We start from the raw sequence: 26,058 nt of genomic DNA, 5'->3' as shown, positions 1-26,058 counted from the left end.
GTTCGGGTGACAATTTGTAATATTTTTAATGTGCTAGGTGAATCAGTATCGACTTGTCCGAATCACGCTCCAATAATTTAACTGGCGATCAAAAACAAACTACGAGTCACCCCACATCACGTTTTAAAAGGCATCCTTGTCGTAATCCTTTTCCCTAAAAATCCCCCTTTAGGAGATGTTTTGATATCCCCCGGCATTTACGTGGCTTCTATAGAAAAACATTGACGTAAAAACTGGGTTGAAAATTTGAGGACGGCCTCTCGGTGGAGGTGGGGGGGGGGGTGAGAGTAAAATTCGGAAAAGGTTGGCAACCGCTGTCGAAGTGACCGCTGAGTAGGGTCCGCATTATATGGATAACGTCGTTATGTGTTGATCAATTTTAATGTGGACCTCGCGACCCGCTAAGAACGACGCCTCGGTCACATTACCATACCACACTCTACACTCTATACAGTACACTCTACATTCTAGACGTTAGACGATATTCGCATGTCAGCATAGTCAATAATTTCGATCGCCAAGAAGCTACGCTCCCTACATCCCACTATCAACGTAATACAAGCTTCATCGGTGACGTCACTTCCTCAAAGCAAACAATACAATCAGTTGCAATCCCAACGAAGAAACGTTTGCTTAACAAAACAGTATTAAATAAAAGTGTCCTGTAAACCGCCCGCATGAAGAAAAACACGTCTTTCTGCTAATTCGTGCCCCTCTTAATTACAGACGTGGACACCGAGCTCCGAATACACGGACGCGGCATTCGTTTCCAGTTGAAATATATTAAATGAACACTCCGGTACGCTTTTAAGTGAAGTTCCAATTCCGTTTGGTACAAATTCAATTATTAAAAACATTGTTTCCATACAAACACAAACACAAGCATTATTATAGTGTTAATATTACTACTATAAAATAATAAACTGCCTCATCCAAACGTTTCAAAACTAAAAGTGAACTTTTCAACTTCAATGTGGACATCTCTATTATCAAAGATACCCTTTTCATTTACAAGTTTTACCGAGTTCTCGAACTAAAGCATTTTGTTCGTGAAATTAAGTAATTGGTTGATTTAATTTATATCGGTTTAATGTTACATTGATTATCAAAAAACACTCACCTCTGTATAGTAATTCCGTATTTTCATAATTCCTAATGAGTCAGTCCCAACGTCACGTCAATTTGGCGCGTAAGTGCTGATGCGTTCCGATTTCGAAATTTCACTATTCTAATACATGTATAATATATATGAATAGAACATAAACAAAAAAGTTCGACATTGAAAAAAAAAAAAAGTTGGCGCGAAACGTTCCAAGTTTGAATTTCAGAACTCGTCGGAAGCAGCGCCTGTGAGCGACTGACGCAAGATAAACGCATCGCTTATCAAGGTAATTAACATACGATCCCAGTTCCCATACCTCCTTCGATATCCATTTGCATAGCCAAAGAAATCATATGCAAATAATCTAGCCCCATTCCCGACTTTTAATATCGGAATCAATAAGTAAAACAGGTTTAAATATACGATCTGCCATTGTTGGTATGGGATTAGGGTTAAATCGCCCTTCGATGTATTGATGTCTTTAAGAATATCGGAAATGGCCTTTTTAATGCCATGAATCATATTTAGTTTGTAATAATAGGAAGTCTCACATTGACATCTCGGTAACGTATGACAGATGATGGACTTTTTTTTTCATCTTATTTTTTATCAATAGATATATTTTTGTATTTTTTTTTTATCAATGGCATTAGTTTGAATCCGATCACTTCTAATAATGATGTAAATATTTTTATTATTTGACATCACTTTTAATTCATACTTTTTGCATTGTAACTTCATATTTTTTTTTTTTTGGAAATGTAAAAGTAATTACATATATTATTAATTAAGAAAAAATATTATTTATATATATTTATAATTAAATGTAATAGTAACTATAAATCCGTTAAAAATCAACACCCTCTCGTGAGAAATTAAAAAATATAAAATACTAATTGTTATTCGCATATTAAATGAAAACCGGATTCGGAAATAATATTGAATAATTATTGAGGAGATATTTATTAGCATATATGTAAGAATAAATCATAGAACAATCGAGGGTGAGACGGGATCCGAACCTTGGACTGGTTTTATTTGTAACATATATTTTTTAATTTATTGACCTCCGCGTTAAGGTGAAGGGTCGATCAATTAATTATTTGCATATTAAATATATGTAATGCCCTGTGAGAAAGTTCGATTTCGGTTTTTAACGTTTGATTTAACATTGGGGAACCATTGTTGATTTATCTGGAGTATCTTTTAAAAGCTTATTTACATATTCAAACATATATTTTAAAGATCGCATCTCACACAGCCGTCTCTGTTATATAGAAATAAAATTTAAAATAATTAAAATCTGAGACGACATTAATAATACTAAAAGCCCAGTCTTATATGGAGCGTAACTTAAATTTGGAAACGAACCGCTTTGGTGAATACATACTTTTTAATTAATTATCATTAATCTGTATTATGATCGCTTCTGTTCACGATACAATGTAAGTTACGTCTTATTGCAATAGAAATAAAGTTGAATTTCAAATGAGTCGTGAGATTTTTATGAGAAAAAATATCGTTTCAGCCATTTAATGCTCTCAGTTATTGTTCGTATTAATACAGTTTTGAATTTAGAATTACAGTGTATTCGAATTATGATTAGAATACCGTATTACATGTGTGAAACGAATAATATTAGAATTTCGATGTGTACGTGTGTGTGTGTATGTGTGTGTGGGTGTATGTGTGAGGAATTTCTACGTATGTGTTTTAATGTACTTTGTGTTCGGTTTTTAAATAATTTTTAAACAATGCCTGTACAGAACCCGGAATATGATCAAAAAAATTAATATTTGGCCCTGTATCGAAAGTACGTCGACCTTGTCACGGTACACTTGTCTTTTAATTGTTAAATTAATAAAAATAAATAACGGAAACCATTTTTTTTTCGGGTAGTCGTTATCGTATCATCTGCGGTTTTGGATATGTTTTATCTACCGTGTCCGTGTTATAACGGATTTTGGGAAATTATTTTGATTGGGGAGATTTATGTGAGACTGGTTAATTACGTTCGGATATTATTTAATTAAATCATTATATGTACATTCATGCGCCCAGTTCTCATTGTGTATGTTTCTTTCAAATTACTAAACGGTAATAGAAATTAAAAAAAAGAATCTGTTATACGGAGATCGGAAGTTGAGAACGTTCATACATAAACTGTGGCGGTGAAATTCTAAAATTGCCATATCGGGAATCGTAATAAAATTTATAATGCAGTCAAAGCCGCGTTTTAAATCGCTTGATCGAAAGAGGAAACTCCTAAAGTGCTGTAACCGATGAGCGAGTAACGACTCAATCTACGCACATTTAAATTGCTCTTTCCGAACCAAACCTCATTACTTCCCGAAATATAACCTCTATGGAGGCAATAAATAACCCAACGGCGCGCATATTTCAAAACAACAAAAAAAAAAATAACACATAAAATTTCTTTGCCCCGCGTCTAATGCCTGCGCATCTCCATTGTCGACAAGGTGGCGTTTAAATAAAAATGCACTCGAACTATATTCAGAAATTGTAAAACAATTTTTCTATATGTATATTCCTCTCTGATGAAATACTGCAACGTAAAATCTGCAATTTTTTTTGGTTGTAAACTAAGAATTTTCTTCCGTACTGGAACGTAACAAAAAAAAAAAAGTTAATAAAGTGTTGCGAAAAAAGTTATTTACAACCGTGCCGGGGTCGGCCGTCGTTGTATCGGGGTACAAAGGAGACGCGAGTGCGTTCCGCGCATAGATTTTTGCATTATTTTAGTATGCAAATGTTCTTGTGATAGCGACTCACTGTGAGAGCTATTTAAATTATTTTTTATGGCGCCCCAGTGTATTGAGAGTTCGCCAAGTGACGGGATTACGACGCCTCGGATATTGTTCCTTTTGAATTACCGATTTCGAATTATTTGAATTTAGAACACTTTAACTCTTCCAAGATTTGAATATAGAATGTTTCTTGTTATTGTTTCATATTCTGTTTTGTTTTTTTGTACAATTTTTAAATTTCCTGCTGCGAATTCGAAAACATTTCGAGCGGACATGATAGTTTGAGGTAAACGAGGTATGTGTGCGGTTTAATGGAAAGTTATAAAATGAAATAAGATAAGAAAGGAAAAGAAAATAATAATAATAATAATTTAAGTACTTCCGACCCCTCTTTAATCGTTTAAATTTACGAAATGTGCAACGAAAAATCTGATTAGCTTCGATGATATATCGCCGAGAATTCCACGCCTTAGTGCCTCTAATTTGAATATTAGACGCGTTATTGAAAAGAAAACTTTCTGAACGGCCCTTTTCAAGCTTTTAATGGTTATTGCCTCTTCTCCTGCTATCTTGTTTCCGAACGAAAAAATAATCTACGGTTCAGGTGTTCCTGAACGTTATTAGTTATAAATATCCATGTTGTACAAAAATCTAAATTCTTTATAAGAATGTGTTTAATGAATGCTCTCTTATCAAATATTTCGAATTCAAACCCAGTTCAAATATCGAACGGAAGCGGATACTGATTCTAATTTCAAACTAAATATCGCAATGTTGCTATTGATAAAATTTTTGTAACGGTTATGTCGCTATTATATTGAACGGAAATTTGAGATAATAACCAATGATGGCACACAGTGTATAGAGAACAGATTAGATAATAATACTTAGAGAAACGAACGTGTTGGAGGAATAGAGTTTAATATGGAAGTATTTAAAAATATATTTGAAGTCAGATGTTACCGATACAGTTACATCACTACAGAAATAGAAACCAAAAAATATATATATTTACAACGTACACAACATACTAAGTAGACTAAACTAAACGACGTATATTGATGCAGCCGTTATTATTTGTAATAATTTAGATCGTATGCGTTTATATTGTAAGGCATTGAATATAATCTATGGTTAAGAGATCCGGTCGGACCGAGCCCCTGTATTACGCATTATCTCAAGGTAGCACAAAAAGCAAAATGATATATTTGAACAATACCGGGTCGCCCACGTGAGGCAGATGCACGAATTATATATGCTAATGTATGTTATCCTTACTTCGGACCTCCTGCCTCGACTAGGGCTCCATCGATGGATTTCATAAAATCGATCGATTCTTATCAATAAAATTATTCCTATTGTAAGGTAAAAAACAAATTGAATACTTCGAAAGTCATTACAGTATATTTGATTTGAAATGAATCGTCATCAGTGGAATGTAGTTTCTTTTTGTACGTCAGTAACGAATGTCTTTTGATTATCTATAATATGCGAATAGCACGTGAATGACCGGGCGACCTCCCTCCTCTGGCACCCGGCCAGAACTGATAGATCATTCACAGTCCACTTCTTTAACGTTCGATGAATCGCGTTCGATTCTAAAATCAAATATTAAAATTCGGAACAGCGACACTAATGAGCCAATAACTCGAGAGACAATAGCGGCGTGGGCGTTCCAAATTCAAAATCACAAAAGAATATTAATGTAACACTACGTTCAAATAAAAGTTACATATTCAAATAACGAAATATGATGTAGTTGGCGGGCGTTTATTAAATATTATTTTCTTTTTTATTAAATTTTTCTCTAGGACAATAGAACGTGTCAGAAACAAATTAAATGATAGGAAGTATAACATTCGAGAAAAATATTTTCTTTGATACTGGATGGTGTAAAGTTATGTCGGTGGACCCTAATTATCTCGCGATCTAATTTGAATGATGACGGCGACCAACTTTTTCATACCAATTTGAATTATCGGCGGCATTGTGACGGATTCGATTTTTTTTTCTGTTCCCCTTCATACAACAGCACACCTTTAATCGTATTCAAATTTGGTATACTCTTTTTTAAATATAAATATTGTTTATGATTTTTGTCCCCTGTGCTCTTTATTACCGCTTCCTGCTGTCAACGATTGTGAATGTAACGCCGATGATGTAGGACACATGCGCGCGATTCTACACAATAGTTTTGTTTTTTCGTCTCTGTTTTTTTTTTTTAGCTGTCAAAAGTCCAAAACGCAATCTGCCAGCATTGTTACCCATAATGGCGGATAATTATTCACATTTGTGTCTTACCTGTATTATTCTCGTGAGGTAAAACTTTAGTTCCCTTACCCTAATATAGTGAACTGGGCCGGAGATGTGTTACATTTCTCGTCCAGTTATCACATTCTACCTGAGGCGATTCATTTTTAGGAGCATATCTGTTGTAAATGACAGGGCGAATAGAAAAAAATTACATCATGTCACGACATGATGTAATTTTATATCCATAGACAATTAAACGATTAGATATAAAGGATAATAGGATTAGAATTCTTTTGTGTTACAAAAAAGGCAATCAGGGATCGATCAAGGAACAAATTAGAGCAATGGCGGTTTCTTTGTCTTGGGTCTAATGAGTTTTTAAGTCGATTATGGCAATTTTTCATAGAAAAACGCCTGTAGTGATGTATCGGTGGTATCAATCACTGTTGCCCTCAAATGCTTGTACCCGGCATATCGGATATGTATAAATGACGCCATGTTGGATTTGATTTCGACTTCGGACACTGTTCGAGCACGACTTTTGTCAGCTTTCTGTTTACGTATGAGTTAGTTGATACGTTGATGAGTCGGGATGAGTTTGATCTTCAATTCATTCATAGCTGCGTTCTACGTTAGTGGACACGAACAGCGCCGAATAAAATGGAAATGAATTTGTTATTTTGAAAAAAAAAATAAATAAAAAATTATATTCATCTTTCTATCGGTTGGATATTTTTTTTTTGCGCTCGTGAACGTCGAGGTTTTCGAAAGCTCTTTTAAATAATAAAACTGACGATAACTCCATAAAGGGTAACGTGCGAATTGAACCATAAACCAAAATAAACTGTCAAAAAATAAACAGTTAAAAGCCCGCCCGGAACTGTCCGTCACATTCCATATTCAAACGGGCCAATGGCTGAATGGCTGTATTGTTTTTAAATACGAACGCATAATGGACGTTTAGTATTTATTTGTTTTTTTTTTTGCTTTCTTTTCTTTCAGAAATCGTTAATCGGCTTCTTTCACTTCATTTGTGTTTTGATCGTTTAGAGTTTCGTGCACGTGTCTATGTCGATGTCGATGTATAATATGTTAATTGTTAATTAATTCGATTGTGTCATCTCTACTTTAGTGATTATCTTTTTACTATGTGATCTTTTGTAAATCGATATCGGTGTAACAATTGATTTTTTTTAACGAGACGTTTGTTTTTTTTTTTTTGTTTTGGCCGTGTTTTAATCGCCGGTTCATTGTTTCACGTCGAATTGTTCTTTAACACGCGGTGTAATTCAATACGAATTAACGGGGGACTTTTTTAAATGGACTGTCAAATGTAGTTTTTATATTAATTTGATTATTCAGGATGGACGAACTCTTTGGCTGTTCGTTTTTCAACTCTCGCCTCGTTCGATTCCGCGGCGTGTTTTCAAGCTGTCAATGTTTTGATGTGCTGTGTTGGTGATGAGTTTTTCTCTGTAATCATTCTGTCAGACACAATTTCCCTGAAAGCACATCATCCGCCAGCCGTTTATTAGATCTTCGTCCTCAATAAAATCAGCCAATAAGATTTTTATTCAAAGAAAAATCTTACATATAAGATTTGGGCGTGTCTCGTCCAGGCACGCCTTTGAACTCAGCCCTGTATAAAATAAAGTCTGTTTTCCAATAACGGTTATCGACCTTCGATCGGTTCCGAACGCCCTCACTATCTTACAAGATATCGAGAACGCCTTCTTAAAAACATCCAAAAAAACATATTTTCAACCTTAGCAGTAACACATTAGGAGCTCATATCGCGCGGGAGACGCTCACGTTGAACCTATTGATGATATCGGTTTTCCATTAAGACTCTACGTTAATATTGAACTCTATCACGTACGTGTAGGGTTCCGTTTCGTGTGTGATATATACAGGAATGTATTGACGTGTTATCGGATATGCGGTCGTCCTTTTCACTCTCACGGTGGCCTTGTATGTGCGTCCTTGTCGCCGCGAGATGAAGACAGCTTTTCTTTGCGATGTCTGCGCATTCTTTTCTTAAAAGTAAGCAATAATATTCGTGGCCGAGCTCGTTCTGTGGCCGCAGACATATTTCGGATGCTACTTATTCAGCCGAGAGTCCTTTTAAATAAATTGACTTGGAAGAAACATTAAGATCGTCCGCTGGATGCTTGTGAAATGTATAAATGCTGACGCTAACAATGATATGGACCGCGGATGCTGGGTCTTATAAAAATATAGGTGTCATAATAGATACGCCGTAATCCGCCGAGGAGGCCGCGGATAAACAATAATCCATCAATGTGACCGTAAACGCGTTGCATTTTATTATGTTTTGTTAGTTACGGTGTTTTATTTAGATTATGTTTTTATAGAGACGTCCCGAACACGTGATGCATGTGCCGTCAGAGTCGCTCCACGGAGCCATTTGTTGTTCCAGTAAATCTGGACTTTTATTATCACAATTATATGTACGGTTTGTTATATTTTTGATGTGTTTTTGTATGCATGGGAACGGATCTCACTTCACGTGTAATAAGGAACAACGGAAACATGCACAGCATCAGAATCGTAGATATTGTTATAAATATTTTAAGTAGATATATCAGAAATATATATATATTTCGTGTAAATGAAATATTAGATCATTAAAATTTAATCACCGTACTAATGAAAGATTAAAAAACTGTTAAGTTACATTAGGGAAGGTGAGCGAGAGCCATCAATATGGGAATATCATTATTTTTTTCCTATTTTGATTCCGACGACAATTCTTTTTTACGAGCGTCGTAAAACGAATTCATAGGTACGTATGGGTGATAGTACTTTGATCATATCGAACGCACAAATCTTTTGTAATAGACAAATGTGACGTTTACGGGGACTTAGTTACGTAATTTTAAACGAAATTTCCAACACGCATATTAAAGCCATATATATATAATACTCAAACACTTTTATACACATACGGTTATCGGGTACGGGTGCGGGCGACTCAGACACACGTTTCAATAGAAATGCAACTAATTTACATTAAGTATCATTAGGAATGCCAGACGTCACGCACATATAACAATGCGAGTTATATCATGTTAGTTCTATAAATCCTGTATCGCTTTCATTAAGACAACAGATACGTTATGAACTAAATGCAAACAGACATCCAGTTCCGCTTCGTTCCGACACCACTGACAACTTCCGCTCGTCTGCAATCCAGATAGATAAAAAATTTCGTGCCCTAAGTAATCTCTAAGTGACTAAGTCGATTCAAAGTTTACGTATCCGATCAGAAAATGCTATGTGATTGACGTGAAAGAAACTGTCATCAGTCTTTGTGACCCCGCTGTAGGTCAGCCATCTTCACTGGAAATGGCTCGATTCAATATTAATAAGTAATATCCGCTAACCTTTCGGACAGATTGCACGTGTCGGTGGACACTAATGAAAAATCAACTCTAATGTCACAGATGAGGGTATTGTTTACGGTAAAAAAAAATTATAACCCTATGACAATCAATGGATTGATCGATATCCAGCGCGATGCTAAGATGCTGTGGTCATCGAGACATCGGATGAAGTTATTTAAGGAATAACAAACACAATCAAGACGAGCTGACATGCGGCTCACGATAAAACTATACTAAAATGAATTTCGCCAGCCACCAAACCCGTAATTAAATAAAAATACGGAATTATTTGAAAAGCCGACACCGAATTCCGTGTTAAACTAACGGTCTGACCGGGAACTATTGACCCCAATTAAGGCGATGGCCCGTGACAGGATACAGAAGTAATCCGGGATTATTACGATAAAACACCTCTTACTGGACATCTTTCATTAAGTGTTATCAGAGCCAGCCAGGGTTCTGCTCGGAGTGTGACGTCATATTTTTATTTATCCGACACACATAGTTATTTGGAAAAACATCTCAGATTTGATTCTTTATCATGAGTACCGCAATCGGGTTCACGAGGAGCGATTCGTCAAAGGTCAACCAGGTGTCTTGTTCCGAGCAGAGAACTGTCGCCCGCGACCCGTCACTCCTCATAACCATCGGTCTAAACTAATGAATAGTATTATTAAAGTCCGATATCCGCAGTCATATTTATTTATTATGTTATTTCTGTTTGCGTAAGATGTTTATGGCGTTTGAATTGGAAATGAACGATAAATATGTATTGTGTTTGGTACAGATGGCGGCCCTAGCGCCCCGGGGGCAGAGATCGAAGGCCGGACGTCCTGGGCGCCCTCAGACCGATACTATGAAGTATTTATTGAGTTGCGGCTAACCAAAAGTATTTTATTGTTGAGTTAGACCCTTTCGGTGCCCTCCCGGACGGTGAAAAGGCAACTTTATAATGTTGTGTTAAGGTCATGTTTTGAGTGACGGGACGGTGTTACACTTGTATTAATTGCCGTTGTTTTGGTAAGTGAAATGCGATAATTTGCGACTGTTTGTATTGGACGCCGCTGTCCGTTTGTTCTGTAATTTGAAAGCTTTTTGACGCTATTTTCTTAAATAATGACTTGCACTGTCCCGTCATTCTTTAAGGTTTAATTGTTAAGAACCCCGGGGTCAAGTGTCACCGGTGTCACAGTTTTCTACATTATTTATATCTATGAGTATCTGTTCCGTCTAACGGACGTTATGAATAGTCAAAAACGATTATTGATGACAATTACGAAAATGTGACATCTCACACCTCCGCCGTTAGTATTAAATGAAGACTTAATTTGATGCAATGCGTGAGCCCTTGTTGTTGGAAGTGAAAGACTTTATAAAAAGAAAGTTCAATAGTATTAAATATCTACGTCGCTAATGGCGTAATCGAAGTGCCAACAGGTGTCGGGAATCAAACCCGCTGACATAAACACGTCGCATCTGCTATCGGACGTCTATTTAGGAATTCGATAATATCGTTGACAACATTTTGACTATAAGAATAGTGGCCTACTAGCTGCGACCGATGCTCATGGAACATAAGCGACAAGTCACAAATCAATGCACACCGATTTATACAAACCGGCTGCCAAAATAGAAGAGAAAAATCCCAACGAAACATAATAAAAGCGAATAAATTGAACAATACAATCGTTGAAAGCCAATAAAGAATAATAAATAGAAAATATGAGAAGTTTACAAGGAGTCGATGGGGCGGAGGCGGGAATAGACGTATCTTTATCGAAACTCATCCGATTTCCGTAACGGATGTGGCGGGAAGTGCGTTCAGCGGAAAATAAGCGGAAGTTTGACAGAGAGAGAGAGAGAGAGAAAGAAAAAAAAATACGACGTACAAGAAAAGATATTTGCATGCGAAAGGGCACTTTTGTGTATCGACTGTAAATTTGTCGGTTTGACAATCCGGTTGGTTGGCGACACTTTGTTATGGTAATGCAAGTGATTCGATTCTCCATCCCGAGCTTTGATTTCCATCAGACGCGAGGTCTGCACCGGCGTTATTAAACGTAATCACCGCTCGGATGTGATCGTCGAATCCGTGGGCCGGTAATTAGGCAGGTGATTCACTAATTCCTGGACGGAATTCGTCTTGATTCCGCTGCGGCTCTATCCCGGATCACCATCGGCCAGTGTGGGAACGTCACGTAGAATAATCGGCATCCGCACAAAAAGGCGAAGTCGCTAACGTCTTGACAATCTTGCTCCGAAACTTCCACGGCCCAATTGATTTAGGACCTTTCCGCCGAACGTTTAAGTTTCATAGTTCACTCGCAAATTAACAGCCGAATTAGCAAAGTTGTGAACTCCCGGCGAATTTTCTCCAGATTAAAACTGATTTGGTAATTACAATGACAAAAACTTGCTGTTTGATATTTCTTTGTTCGCGAAAAGGCGGACGGTATTGAAATAAAATATAAAAAAATATTTATATACACATACATGTATGACGTGTTTGAATTTTTGCTGAGGCCTACTGTTCGAGCAATGATTTTTAGCAATGTTACGTTAAATAATGTTCAATCATTAATGTACTCTATCCAATTACGGCTGTTACTTGATTTTATTAAATTTCGGTTAGAATTTTTATAAATTTTTCCATCCTCCATGTCGTCGTCATGGTATCACACTGCTAGATATAAAACCTCACTAACGTCGGAATTGTTAGCGGTTACATAACAGTTAGCAACTTAGCGGTTAGCGAGTCGAAAGTCGAATGGAACTGATTGTATCCGAGACGATCGATTAAGAGGCACTTCCTCTGCGCGCGCGCAGCGAGGTCAGGGCCACTGCATGTGACGTCACACCTATGACGTCACAATACAATCACCAGCGAGCCAATGTACACACTAACACCACACGCGCAAGACTGACATTGCTTTGAGTTAAACGTCCATTAGTTGCAGATGGACTTAGCACACTCTTAAAAGTGATTTGCGGTGTCTTTCGACATGCGATTTCATGTCTTACTACATATATTATAACAACTTTTTTTGTTTGCAAACAGCCGGATGGTTTGTGGAGCATTATTAATATTGCTTTTTCAATTATGGCCGATATAATCACGAATAGTATACGTCACTTCCGTCCCCGGTCGTTCTTACACGATATCATTGTTCTGAAGTCTCGAGACGTATCTGTCAAGATTTAGAGCGATACATTGTAATGTATCTGTATATTACATGAAGGCAATTCAGTGTCACGATCAACAGTCGTAAATTTCATGGTTATTAAAGTTTTTTTTGCGAATAATAACGCGAACTCAGGCTCCGAGCGAGCTGATCATTAATGATCCGATTCACAGCGCTTAGTACAAAAAAAAAGCAAACTTCAATTCGATCAGGAATCGAAGGGTTCGGATATGAGAGACGCGTCGGCGGCAACATCAAAGCGACAATTTTGACAATTAAAACGCTACGCATCGCGCACATTGTCTTCTCAAGACCGCGTGTCCTTGGCAGGAATTTGAAATACAGAACCTCTTTTTATTGCAAACCGGTTTAATTTGCGCCAGCCTCGCTTTTTGTTCCATCTTGTTTATGGCTCGTTTAATTTTTAATTTTATCCGTCAGCATGTGTCGGACAGTAGGCTGTCGACACGGCGAGATCGTCACGAACAACCTTAGATACGCGGACGTACCTATCGATGATACTAGCATACTAGCCGAGTTCGTCATAACCCGCTATAAATAAACATAACAACCGACAAACAGTCTTCAAAACGAGCGGACCTATTATAATATTTAATTAAAATCCCAATAATTATGTAGTATAGTTATATCATAACGATTGGAATCGATTAAGGCCCACCTCTATAACTGCTTTATCGAATAATTTATTAAAATAACTTACATCTTACAGTTTTAAAACATCGTAAAATTAGAACTATAGGTCGTTATAACGAATTTTAATATATAAATTTCTGTTCAATACGTGCCAAGAGACAGCGGTGTCCGAATAAGTCAGCTTTTTATGGGCAATAAAATTTTAAAGCCCCATTGGTAGTTGACTATCTGTTGTCAAACCATCGATTTTAAGATTCGGATCCGATTTTGATGTGGGTTTACGATACACGCACACACAGACACACACACACACACACACAAACATGTAATATAATAAAAATGCGTGATTATTACTTTTCAAATGAAAACATAAATTTTTTTACGACCCAAATAACGTTATGGACATCGATCGGTTATTATATTCGGTAGGACAATATTAATTTATAGATATATATGTATATTGTGTCACGTTCACCTAAAAATTATCACAAGATATTACAACACAACGGCGAACCGTTCAATTGACTGAGGATGACTCCGAACGGATTGATAGATTAATCTAGAGTTGGTCAATTGGTCCGGAGCACGGGACTCGATCATGGACGTCCCCGATCGAACGCACAAACCGATACTATCAATACGAGTAAACAAACTGACGCGGTATACGTTGTATTAATATTATATCACGGTTATCAATATTCAATTCGAGCGCATTGGGATACAACGTTTTCGGTATGTAATGGAGCAATTTGAATAAAGAAAACCAACAATAAAATTGTATCCCCCTTTAGGAATCCGAAGACAGGAATCAATAAGGCGAGTTCAGTGAAATTTTCGCGCGTAAATCGCTGTGGGGCGGAAACAAAGATGGCTCACTTAACATAGAACGTGATCGGTTTGAAAAAACTGCTAAGCACCACTTTACCTGCTTCGAGGGGATTTCTTTTCAAGTTGTAAACAAGCTCAAGACATTCGGTGCTCTGTTGTTATTTATCTGTAATTGTTTTTGAGTATGTTTTTTTTGTTCGTCATTCACAGACATTCCGAGCGATCGGTGTCATTGAAATAGGAGTCAATGCAGAGGAAGATCACGTGTTGCGGCTTGTATGTTCGAGAAAATTAAAAAACAATTGCATCAAGTGCATCATCGAGATCGATCACAACAATGGTTGGTCTATAACAGGTTGTGTGGACGACATTAAAGACGGCATTAAAATGCCTCGGATAGCGTTTCATTTCAAGTAGAAATCTGGTTATTTAATCGTCAGCATTTAAAGGTGCGATATACAGATCCGAATACCCGGCAAACATTAACATGGCAATTAAAACTAAAAAAATTAACTACTCCTTAAACGCCGCTCCAACAATGCGATGATAAAAACATATTTATTCTTATTATTATATTTTTTTCTGTACAAGCCCAGCAGCGGTTTAACAATCCTCTACTAAATATTAATTGACACAATACAACAGCAGATGCAAAACAAACAGACGAATGTTGTGCATTTTTATCAGCTATTTGCTCCTTTTGTACCGGCGAGGCCGACGCTTAAGATATTAAAATAATTCAATGGAATCCATAGACGTTTTAACATTCTGTAATGGCTGAGCGAGGTCATACGGAATCAAAGGACGTTATCGCCAAAGAAAACTACAAATTACGATACAAAATATATATATGTTCCCTAATACGAAACAGCGGAGTCGTGTCGCACGGAGCCAATAAACTCGGCTTCCCCAACTATTGTCTGACTCTTTGATGTTTTTACAATGTTGAACACAAATTGACTGAGTGGATTACACTCCCTTTGATACAGAAAGTATTACGTATTGATCTCGTAGTTACACCGTAACATCATGTCTTAAGATCGTAAGGAAATTTACTCCGTATGGACCATGTGAGGTCGGTTTTTTCAGAAAAAAAATAACAAGCGAACAGGTAATGAGAAACAATCACTGAACGGTGTTTTATGGTAGAATTGTCTGTGGTGTTATTGCGGAACGACAAAAAAAAACGAGGCAAAAATAAAAAGTCATAGACACATCCCTCGGAGACGCGGGAAATGGTAACAAATTAATAATTAATTTGGACTCGGGAAGCGCCGAAGTTAGGGAATTGGTTCGATCTTTTTGCTACGCATTCAAAATTCATCTGGGGAGTAGTGAAGTTATAAAAATTTGTCCCTGTCTGTTGCATTGTTTTATTCATAACGTTCGGAAATTGATATTTTTAAAAACTTAAAAAATTCTAATCGATTTTATGCCTAATGGAAACTTTTGTAATGCGGGCGTCGTTTCTATTATTAATCTCATTACGGTAATAATAAATTATATTTCTTTATGGTTCTTCAATTATTTTACAGCATAACATAAAATATCAATTGAACCGTGTATTGTTGCAGTTCTTCTGTTGCCTCTGTTGTTCGTTACACTATATCATATTATGACTATTGTTTGTTGATTTTAATCAATCGTAAACTTTAAATAATTACTTACTAAAACTATTTAGAAAAAAAAGAAGTTATATAGAGAAAATATAAGACAGGACCATAATCCTCCCGAAAGACGGGTTATGACCCGATGACATTAATAAAAGATTTTATTTCACTATAAATAACAATAAAAATATCGTAAAATAGTTAAATTGACCAGGTCCAACAGGCACCACGTACTATTATTTTATGGTCCGTTGAAAACGTCCAATCTACCTTCATTATAAGCTAAAAATAATAAAATTACGTTAAGCCCGAAATCCTCAGGCTGTGATTGGTCGAGGATATTAATTAATATTTCTGAACGTGATCACGTGGGCAGCGGGACCTCGCTGACGGACCTCCAACAAATATATGGATCAGAGGTAGTTATAAATAACAATTATTATAACAAGTACACGTGTCACAGAACGCGTGTAATCATCTACTAAAAAAAAATCCTTTAATCAATATACGTTTCTGGACGTATATACATTTATATATACATATATATGTAAAAACTGGCAGACGGTGTAAGTTTAAATTATGATTAAAACAATGCCGTTTAAAAAGTTGTAAGATGTCAATAAACAGAGACTGGATTAAAAAACTACCCCCATTCTGAATCGATCCTTTCACACTTCACACAATCGCTCGCGACGGTTGATTTCCGTTCTTAATTCAAATACAAGCGTTTTTTATTTATAATATATATATTTTTTTTAAATTTGAATAAATACAATGGGGCAAGGAACTCGATCGTTAATTCAGACAAAGTAGTCTTGAATTACGATTATAGATTCATTCGATAAGTGACCTCGTTTGGGAGGATATCGCTTATTTATCGATCCGAACTGAACCGTCTAATCAAATTTATAAGGCTCCTGCGATTACCTTTAATAGATCTATATTGGTTTGTTTATTTATATATTCCAACTCCCAGCTCCTACATCAAGATGACTAAAATATATTGAGAATATAGTATAGTGTACATAGCACTATTAAAACCGCGTTTAAACAACTAAACACGTTATAAAATGATATATATATATATTTTTTATAAATGTTTATTCGGAATACGATAAAGTTTTAACGTCGTTAAATTTAAAAATAATGTACAAATCGAAAATAGAAGAGCGTATCCGATCAGAAATGTGACATTATATATTAAAAAAAAAACATAAAGTGGTCATAAACACGAAGGAGGTAATAAAAAATCGGTCCGATGTCGTCTCTCAGCTGTCGCGCGCTATTTCCGAACGCATTTCGGATTTCAAAAATCGAATCCCATCGAACCGCTGCGCTGGTGCTTTTAAAATTAGAACGTGTGCATCGAGGAACATTGCACCTGTGTTGCTCCTGTGCATTTGATTTTTTTTATTAAATATATATATCTCCACTGAAATAACTCACTGCCAACTTTTTGATACAACATTCAAAATGTTACAGTAAATGTTTATTATATATATTTATATATTTGGAGTATATTACTGTTAATTATTTAAAAGTTTGGACATCTACAAAAAGACCGCGTGCCAAGTGGGTGAGTGTCAATGGAACTATTTATTGTCATTGTTTTCAGAAAATTATGAATGACAGCGACATTAAAACGGAACAATACTAGAGAATAGAAAGTACACCGATGTGATGTAGACTTTACAATGGTAAGAAGTCGTGTTGTTAATAGAAATATTATATAATAATTTTGTTAATTCAACAGTAGGTATCTCAACGACATCCCGATCTAAGAGCTCCCTATTATAAGTGTCACCGATACAAATCCCACGCTCAGATATGTCAAAGGCATCAGGACGGAATTAAAACGTCAGTTAAGGCAAACGGTAGATAATGCTATCAGAATACGTTGATTAAGAAATGCTCACAGATATTTCGCTTAATTGATTGCATACCGTCCGCAGAGAATTATTTTTGAAATTCGAACAGCACCACACCGTGATAACAGGGAACGAACCCGCTATCTGTACGATCTAGCACTGAGGCCGTCTAGAGTGAAACGTGACTGTAAATTCATATCACAACACTAAAGTTTCGTAACGATCATTAACTGACAAACATCGTAAAGTGGACGCGAAATAGAACGCATTCTCCCGGTTTATATTTAAATTTAAAATTCGAACGAGCGACATATTTTTAAAAGTTCGAACAGCGACACTTAAAACTAATCGCTGTTTTCGATTCTAGAACGCCTTTTGAAAGAGTTCGAATGCGCGTTCTAATTTTGAATTTCGATATTCAGCTGGCGACGTCGATCGCATTCAACTAATTCAACATTGAATTGTTTCGACTTGATACGTTCCTCTTATAAACTTTATGTAAACAATCATATATTAAAACGATAATGTTACATTCTTAGTTTGTACTATTTATACTAGTATTTTAACTATGAATTACGTAATATACAATAAATCCGGTTTCAGAATGCTCTCACTATCATAGTGCTCAGTGAATTTTTTCCGACGTACATAATAATTATTCAAATATTCTGGAATGTAATAGAATCCCGTATAAGATTGCAATATATAGGTGTTAATGGATGTTTATAACACTCGGGAATTCTCATTAACGTGGCGTCTCTCATGCTTTTTATTGTTACATATATTTTTTTATTGAATTTTCTTCTCATTTGTTTATCTATTTCATATACGAATACTTATATTTTTAATGTTTTATAATGAGATGATAATTTAATTTGATTATATTTTGGCATTTTTGAATAAAGAAAAAAAAAAGAAATTATACGTATAAAAATTTGTAGAATAACAGCTAACGTCCGCACCGATATCTCATTAGTCGTAATAAATACGGAACGGTCCTAAAATGTTTAACAATTTAAATGTAAAAAAGAATAAATACAAAACAAAACATTAAGGAGAGTTATAAATACAAATGATTGTTAGTTATTTGCCACAATTAACCTTTGCAGTTTGCGACGCGCTCGTAAATCTCGATGCTCTGGTCCCGATATATTGATAACTAATTAATCGATAATAGACACTGATCTTAGTATTGATATTTTCTGTTAGTTTAGATCATTAAGTTGAACAATAATGTTAAATAATTTGAAACCATTTATAATGTTTTGTTTTCTTTGAAGTTTCGTCAAATGTCTTCTAGTCTTGTCTGTGCTAATGATTTGACCTTGAAGTCGGCTTCATATCGGTCCCCCCTGACCTGGTCTCATATCCGTTGACGTGTATTAACTATTCCGTATTGTTTGAAGTTTCGAAGCTATTTTCAGAAGGCAATATTATCTGAGTTGTGTATTGTCTATTTATATATTATTTTTTTCTGGCCTCTTCATAGAAATTGTGTTTTTTATTTTGTCTATCTGCGAGTTCGTCCGTATTATGACGTAAAATATTAAATCATACAGTGAACACAAATGACTTGTGTCCGAGTTCTGTTCGTGTCTCGACTTCGACTAATAACCATCAATGATCCGATTGTGAAAAATATCATTAAAAAACCATCAGCGCTTGATGATTCCAGCTCTCTGGCCGTCATCAGAGGCGATCGATGGAAGTTTTTTTCTCTCTATCTCTTTTTATTAAATTATCGAGCACGACTCCGAAACAATTTTTGGTTTCAATGTTCTGACTTACCTACTTCACGCAACTGACGTATTTAAAGTTTGTTTCGTTGTAACGTTTGTAATAGTTAGAGATTAGTAACGGTCCGCTGAAGTATCGATAGTCCCGCCCCGATAGAACAGTGGGTGGAGCGCCATCGAATTACCGACTGCATCGATTAGCGGAATATCGGCAAAAAACGCGATTAGCCCCAGAAATCATCGACAAACTAAAAAAGGTAACAACCGTCCGTTAATGGAGGTTTTTGTCTGAAATTCGAAAATTTGAATTCGTGATTCTGACCGCAAGGCGTTCGAATCATTTGTCAGTGACAATTTTTTGGTTGCAATCGATTTTTAAATACAGGTTAAGTTTTTTTTTGGCTCGGTCGGATTGCGATTGCGATGTGGGATTCCACGGTTTGTGTTAGATCTTTTTTGTCTCTCGTCCGTTGGCGTTAAGAATAATACTCGTAGGTAAATTATCGTCGAGGAACTATTCGGTTGAGTAAAAATTTGTCAATGGCCGTACCTACTCCAATTTCACTAAGCTGGTCAAGATATGTGACAGTGAAACAAAAAGTAGAGGTCTAGGGCATGGGAAAGTTGAATACTTTTTGTCCACGAGGGGCACGCATTCCACCGCTGTGGGAACTGAGCTGGCATTCCGTAGGGAAATGCATCGATACCGATGTATCGATGCTACATCACTGGAGGGATTCGAATTTAGAGCATCGCGAATTTCACTAACGAATGGCTCGTTAATGAATTTTTTTTTAATTCCTTTAAATTCCACACCGGCCAGTTTTATTTGCGCGATACCAAAAAAAAAAAAAAAAAATCGTCCACAGTAAAACAATCGACGTTTATAATAATAGTTGTAAAAGGTTCGATAGCCGTCCTTACACAGACTGCTCGGTCTCACTGCAATAACCGATTTTATAGACTTTAATTGTTACTTTTATTAACGAGCTTCTCGTATTAAGTTCCGATTTTATGGCGAATATTGCATTTTTTTTTGTCGCCCGTATGTACACACATATATATTTATGAATTGTCAGTCACATATATTCGAATTTATTATAGTTTGCGGTTGTATATATTTTTGATATACGCACTATTTTATTGTGCATAAAATTTAATTAATAAATAGGTACTCAAACACCTTTACGAGGTATTTAATATTTTTACAACTGTTAAGATAACAGCTTACATCGCCATTAATTGTGTTCGATATCAGTGTGACGTGTAATAAAAACATTGATTTTGTTACCTAAAATACATAAGCGACTTTAACGACTATGTAAATGTTATTTAGTCATTTTAATTACACAGTCAATACATCTATTAGATGTTAATCGTTAAGTTAACCATCCAGACATTATCTATTCAGAACGAGACGCTTGTATTTATTCAAAGTACAATACGGTATGAAACAAAACGTCCTTGCCTGTAATCGATAAGTGAGATTCGAAGCACGGCATATGTAAATTTTAATGTAAATATGCTTTTTAATCAATATAAGGCTTAGTGGCTCCGCTAGTACGAGTATTTGAACAATACTATCGGCCAGCATTCAAATGTGCTGAGTATCAGTGGGACGAATCGTGCTCTTCCTTGAAACAGGATGAATATTTATTTCACATCGCGATTTTAATACCAGACTCTATTGTTCATAATACACATACAGATACTCCCTCCCTCCCATACTCCGGTTTGAATTTCGAATGCTGATTTCGAAAATAGAATCCGCATTTTCATAATTGGGACGTTCTTTTTTTTTCGCTCTAAATGAATTTTAATTCATAATGTACGGCCAATTTCAAATGGCAAGAAGGTCGTCTAATTGTAAAAGACAATTATCTTTGTAATGTTGTATTGTAACAAACCAATGGCGTGTCATAGGTCACGGATTATTTGAATTCATTATCTGGATGTAGTTTAGATCGGTTCTTGATATCTCATCCGTCTCGTACTGTATACTCCCGTGACCTCTTCCGCGTTCTTGTGTAGCGGATATATATTTTATTAACTGTTTTAATCATTGACAATTTAATTGAGATGAACGTACATGTTTATAACGTCTCTGAATCATCCTCTGAGATATATTCGTTTTGCTTCCTGTGGCTGTAAAACTTTTATTCCGTCCATAAAATGCGATTAATAATTCATATGTTAATTCGATTAATACCAATCGTCTCGTCGTATGTTTAACTCGTCGTGTGCTTGTGTGTGTCCGTGTGTGTGTGTGCGTGTGTGCGTGTGTGCGTGTGTGCGTGCGTGTGTGTTTTAGTTCAGTAGGGCACAGTATCCAGAGTCGATGAGATATTAGCATAACGGTTGTAGCAACAATAGATATAATTGTTTGGGCTTCGAATCGTAATGGCGACCCTCGCTTACAGGTTAATTGCGGTTCTATGGCGTACTATTAATTGATTTAGCTGCTACGATATAATTTTGTTATCTGAACCACTATCGTATTGTATGTTGGTTGTAATTATGCCTTTGAAATGTATTACCTGTTGCCAGAACTGCGCTAGTAGGTATATCCTTTCCTTCTTGAAGAGCCAGTCCATGGAGTGCATAGCTTGCACCTCCGCCTCAGGCGCGGCGGGCAGACTGGCCGCGCCGGTGGGGTGCATTCGGACCTCACAGCTCAGCTACTCACCTACGCCCGGACCATATCGACCCTTCAGCCTCTCGCCTCTTCACGATACATATTGCTCATATCGAAGCTCAAACTCCTCTTTATATTTATTAAATATAAGTTCGCGTGCCGTCCGTCTCTTGCTGTGTTCCGCCTGGCGACCTGGAATAGAAAAAAAAAAGGAAAAATTGAAAGGGGAAGTTGTATCGATTCCCATCGTGAGCTGGCAGACAATCGGCCGCTGGGGTGTTCGTGTCTAAACTAATTTGGTTATGTTAGATGTTCAGATAACGCGAAGAAAAAAAAACTGAAATTGACAGCTCCGTGTAAACTTGCAAGTGCGCGCCATCTTTGACTATTGTGATAGTTTTTTATGTTCTTGTAAACATCTCGTCGGGTGTGGAGTGAGCGTGTGATGTACTTCGAATCTCATAGGCGACGTCCTCAATTTACACTATCTTCTCTGATTTTATTTAAAACACGTATATGGCGATGGATATATCATATTTTTTTCCTATGTCGTTTTAATCAAGAGCTTTCCAAGTGACATTAAATATTGAAAATCAATTTATTTCTGTTTAGTTTAATGGTAAACATAATCGCCATATCCCCTGATTCGCGCCACACGGGCTGGCGACCGGGGCTGAAACGGTGAATTACTGGCGTGTCAATCAATAAACATGATAAGTGTGAGTTTCGTGCGGCGATATGCAAACTGGATTACACGCCACCGCCTTGGATCGATCACATCGACTATGGTCACTACACTATTTGCATTTACACAACTATTTCCAAATTCAAATTTCACGGAAGCGATCATTGTTTTTTTTTTCTTTTTTCGTTTTGTTTACAGCCTGTTTGGAATTATTTGTTTCTTTTTTCTTCTTTTTGTATCCATGAAGTGTTCTTTCCAGCCAGTGTGGATTGTATTCAAGAAAGGAGAATTCAATTATATATTTTTAATGAATTAATAAAATGTATTGTACGTAGGATGGATATGAATTTGATTAATTGATGATTGTAACGTGTCCGTTATGAGTCATACAAATTTTTTAATGGCCAGTTGAAGTAAGTTAATACAATATTAGTTAATATTCATTAGGGGAGGCCAGATGTGGTAGATAAGAGGCTAGCGGGTCGCACACGGCTTATTAACGCATTGATACTTCTACCAACTGTTCAAATGTTTGATAATTATTTGTTAATTAAGAATCGACTTTGTTTGTTTCCGAAGTGTAGTTTTTATTGTCATTGCATCATAGACGCGTGTGTAAGACGTATTTTTTTCTTGTCACTTGTATAGTAATTTGTGCTCTATAAACATAACAATAAGGTGTCTTTCTGTTTCTTATTCTCCATCATGCAGCAGTCATCGATAGTGATCGGTTGCGTGTGCTGCGGTGTCCTTAACAACTATATTTTCGTATTTAAAATGTGACAGAATAAATAAAATCGTTATTAGAATTGTAAATTTCCCGAGGGTTCCTAGATACTTGCCCCTGTTATGTGTACATGAATTATTAGTTTGGAAAGAATCGTGGACAAACAGACACAATGCACATCAAAGTTTGAGATTTATATCAATAGTTCGATGAATTTATGGACGATAAAGAAGCGACAGCAACTTGATGAGAACAGAAATGAACATGGCCGCGGACAATTTTATCACTCCCATAAATATAACAAACATCTACCAACGGAACGAACTTAGGGAATTTAATATTTTTAATTCAATACCCCCGACTCTTATCGTGACGGGATAAGGTCGAGAGTCGCCTGGCGCGTCAGTGCTGTCGATAGCGAATCTATCGTGCACAGCTTTCGTGTCAGAAAGTTAGCGAACTCCGTTTCGATCGATGCCTTTTAGTTGGACTTTTCTTTTGCCGGTCGTAATCTGCACTAATTATTTGTTTCCACGCTGCTCTGGATATAGCCGGGTATAGCCGGGTATCGGCGGGAAGCAATAATGTTCGGCTGTTTGTCTAACAGACGTTGACTTTTCGAATGTAACTGCCGTCGAAATTCGTACGCTTGTTTCTTTTTTGGATTCCTTCCCCTTTATGCCATAGACGATCGACACTGAACTTTGTGCCAGATATTAGTCATATTTCCGAACGTTTTGTTTGTTTGTTTTTTTTTTTTTTTTTTTTGTTATTTTTTTATTCTGTTGTGGTTCCTCGTTTGTGCTTTGCGCTCGACGTTCGAAAATTCGATTATTTCGTTGCAGTTCTTTGATTGATGGATTTTTGGACTTCTTTGTTTTGACAGCGGAGGTTTTTGAACGTAAGTGCATGTTGACGTACGGGTAAATACCGAACGTTCGCAAAAAGGCTTTCATCCCACTTATCTTTTCACTTAATAGGTCGGATGAATATGAATTTCGGCAACATTTTATCGTTTTTCAAAACGTATAACGCCGCCGGCTGTTTTATTATTTATTTTTCAATCAAACAAAGAATGAATTTCATTGGTTATTGATGTTCTATCAGCGGTAATCGAAGCTATAAAACTCCCCCCAAACCGTTTTCAGTTTCATCGCGCCATAAAGAGGACACTTTTTTTTAATATCACCCTGTCATGATAGTAGTGGATCAATTGATTTAACTGTTTTTGTTACGTAATATCCAGGTTAATTGATATATTATTTTTTAAAGGTTATTTTGTAATGTATTTGACCCATTATATCAGGTGCTGCAGGTGCCGTCTCCCTCGTAGATGTCGGGAACACGATAAGATATCGGACAACACAAGAATATTCGACGTAATTAATTATCACATTTGGGTTATATTTGACACGTATGTTTTTTATATGAAATAACAAGTTAACGGAATTATGCAACTTCATATCTAACCGAACGTAGGTTATTATGAAAGTTATCTACAGCGAATAATTTCACCCCATACGAATTAGAACGAATATATATATTTTTTTCAAATATTACATCAAATTCTAAACTTGCACAGAATGTTCGGACGACATTATTATAACGGAACTCTTTAGACGTTTTAGCTCGACTTCTTAAAAAAAAAATCATTCAAGGGACGCGATACCCTTTTCCTATTAATCGAATCACTATACATCATGGTGTACTTTATATCTAACAGAGTAACCACGTGTGGGCGATATATTTAATTGATATATACTCTGTGCTGCACAGATTTATTGATATTAGGATGACGTTTTAATAAAAAGTAATGTCATATTTTTAGTCTGTGGCCATGACGTCAGCTAATATAATCAGTAACGTTCTAACATCAATGAAACGAAATTCGTTTGTGACGGTCAGATGTTATCATATCATAATTATAAAATATTTGTAGGTTAGTAGACTTCCTGTTGGGGGAATATTAAACACTGTTTCGTATCAGCCAACATTATTGTATCATAAAATAGACAAATCCGCAGGTGAGAGATAGTTAATTAACGGTCTCCGCTGCATTCCTAAAAAAACCATCGCCCCGCCATCGCCGGTGACATTTGTATGCGTTCAATCATTCCACCCTACTGTAATGTATTTTTGGATGTTAATTAAATAATATTCAGAGTTCGATTTAATTATAACGTTGGTATTTTATTTTTTCTATGAACGGAAATATCTGACCGGGTGATAGATTAATTTAGAACGGACGACTTTATTGTCGTACGGCCGTCGTGTCGTTGGTCGTGTCGTATAAACGGCGGTCGCAGCATCGGTTCCAAAATTAAATGGAGCAAAATATGTCGTAAATCATTAAGATGTTCACCTGTTGAACGTCCGTCGCAAATCAGTCTCAGTTGAGATGAATCTGTCGTTAGCACGTGTCGATAATATCAAAATGACCTTAGGCTTCCTCAAATAAACCCTCATAGAGAATTCGACATTCCGATGATATCAATAGAGTTACTCGCATTCAAATTAGATTTAGGAATATTTTCATTCAATAGTATCCATTTACATCGCAATAAAACGAGCCGACATGTTCGCATAATATGACATACTATACT

General features: G+C 36.3%; 1 protein-coding gene across 9 annotated transcripts in view; it reads right to left on the bottom strand.

The window, feature by feature from the left end:
- LOC116777685 (homeobox protein cut) overlaps window positions 1–26,058 on the bottom strand; it is an 85,910-nt gene that overhangs the window by 55,331 nt on the left and 4,521 nt on the right. For 8 of the 9 annotated variants that reach the window (XM_061526203.1, XM_032671360.2, XM_061526204.1 and 5 more), the window contains exon 2: window positions 21,946–22,235. The exons of the other annotated variant lie outside the window; for it this stretch is intronic. In XM_061526203.1, coding sequence (XP_061382187.1) covers window positions 21,946–22,068 — 123 coding nt within the window. In that variant the 5' untranslated portion in view covers window positions 22,069–22,235. The remainder of the gene's footprint in view (window positions 1–21,945; window positions 22,236–26,058) is intronic. 9 annotated transcript variants of the gene reach the window in all.

The sequence above is a fragment of the Danaus plexippus genome, chromosome Z (genome assembly GCF_018135715.1).
Source record: "Danaus plexippus chromosome Z, MEX_DaPlex, whole genome shotgun sequence".
NCBI classification, from domain to species: Eukaryota; Metazoa; Arthropoda; class Insecta; order Lepidoptera; family Nymphalidae; genus Danaus; species Danaus plexippus.
Note: the sequence above shows the minus strand (reverse complement) of the source record. Positions and strands in the feature narration are given on the sequence as shown.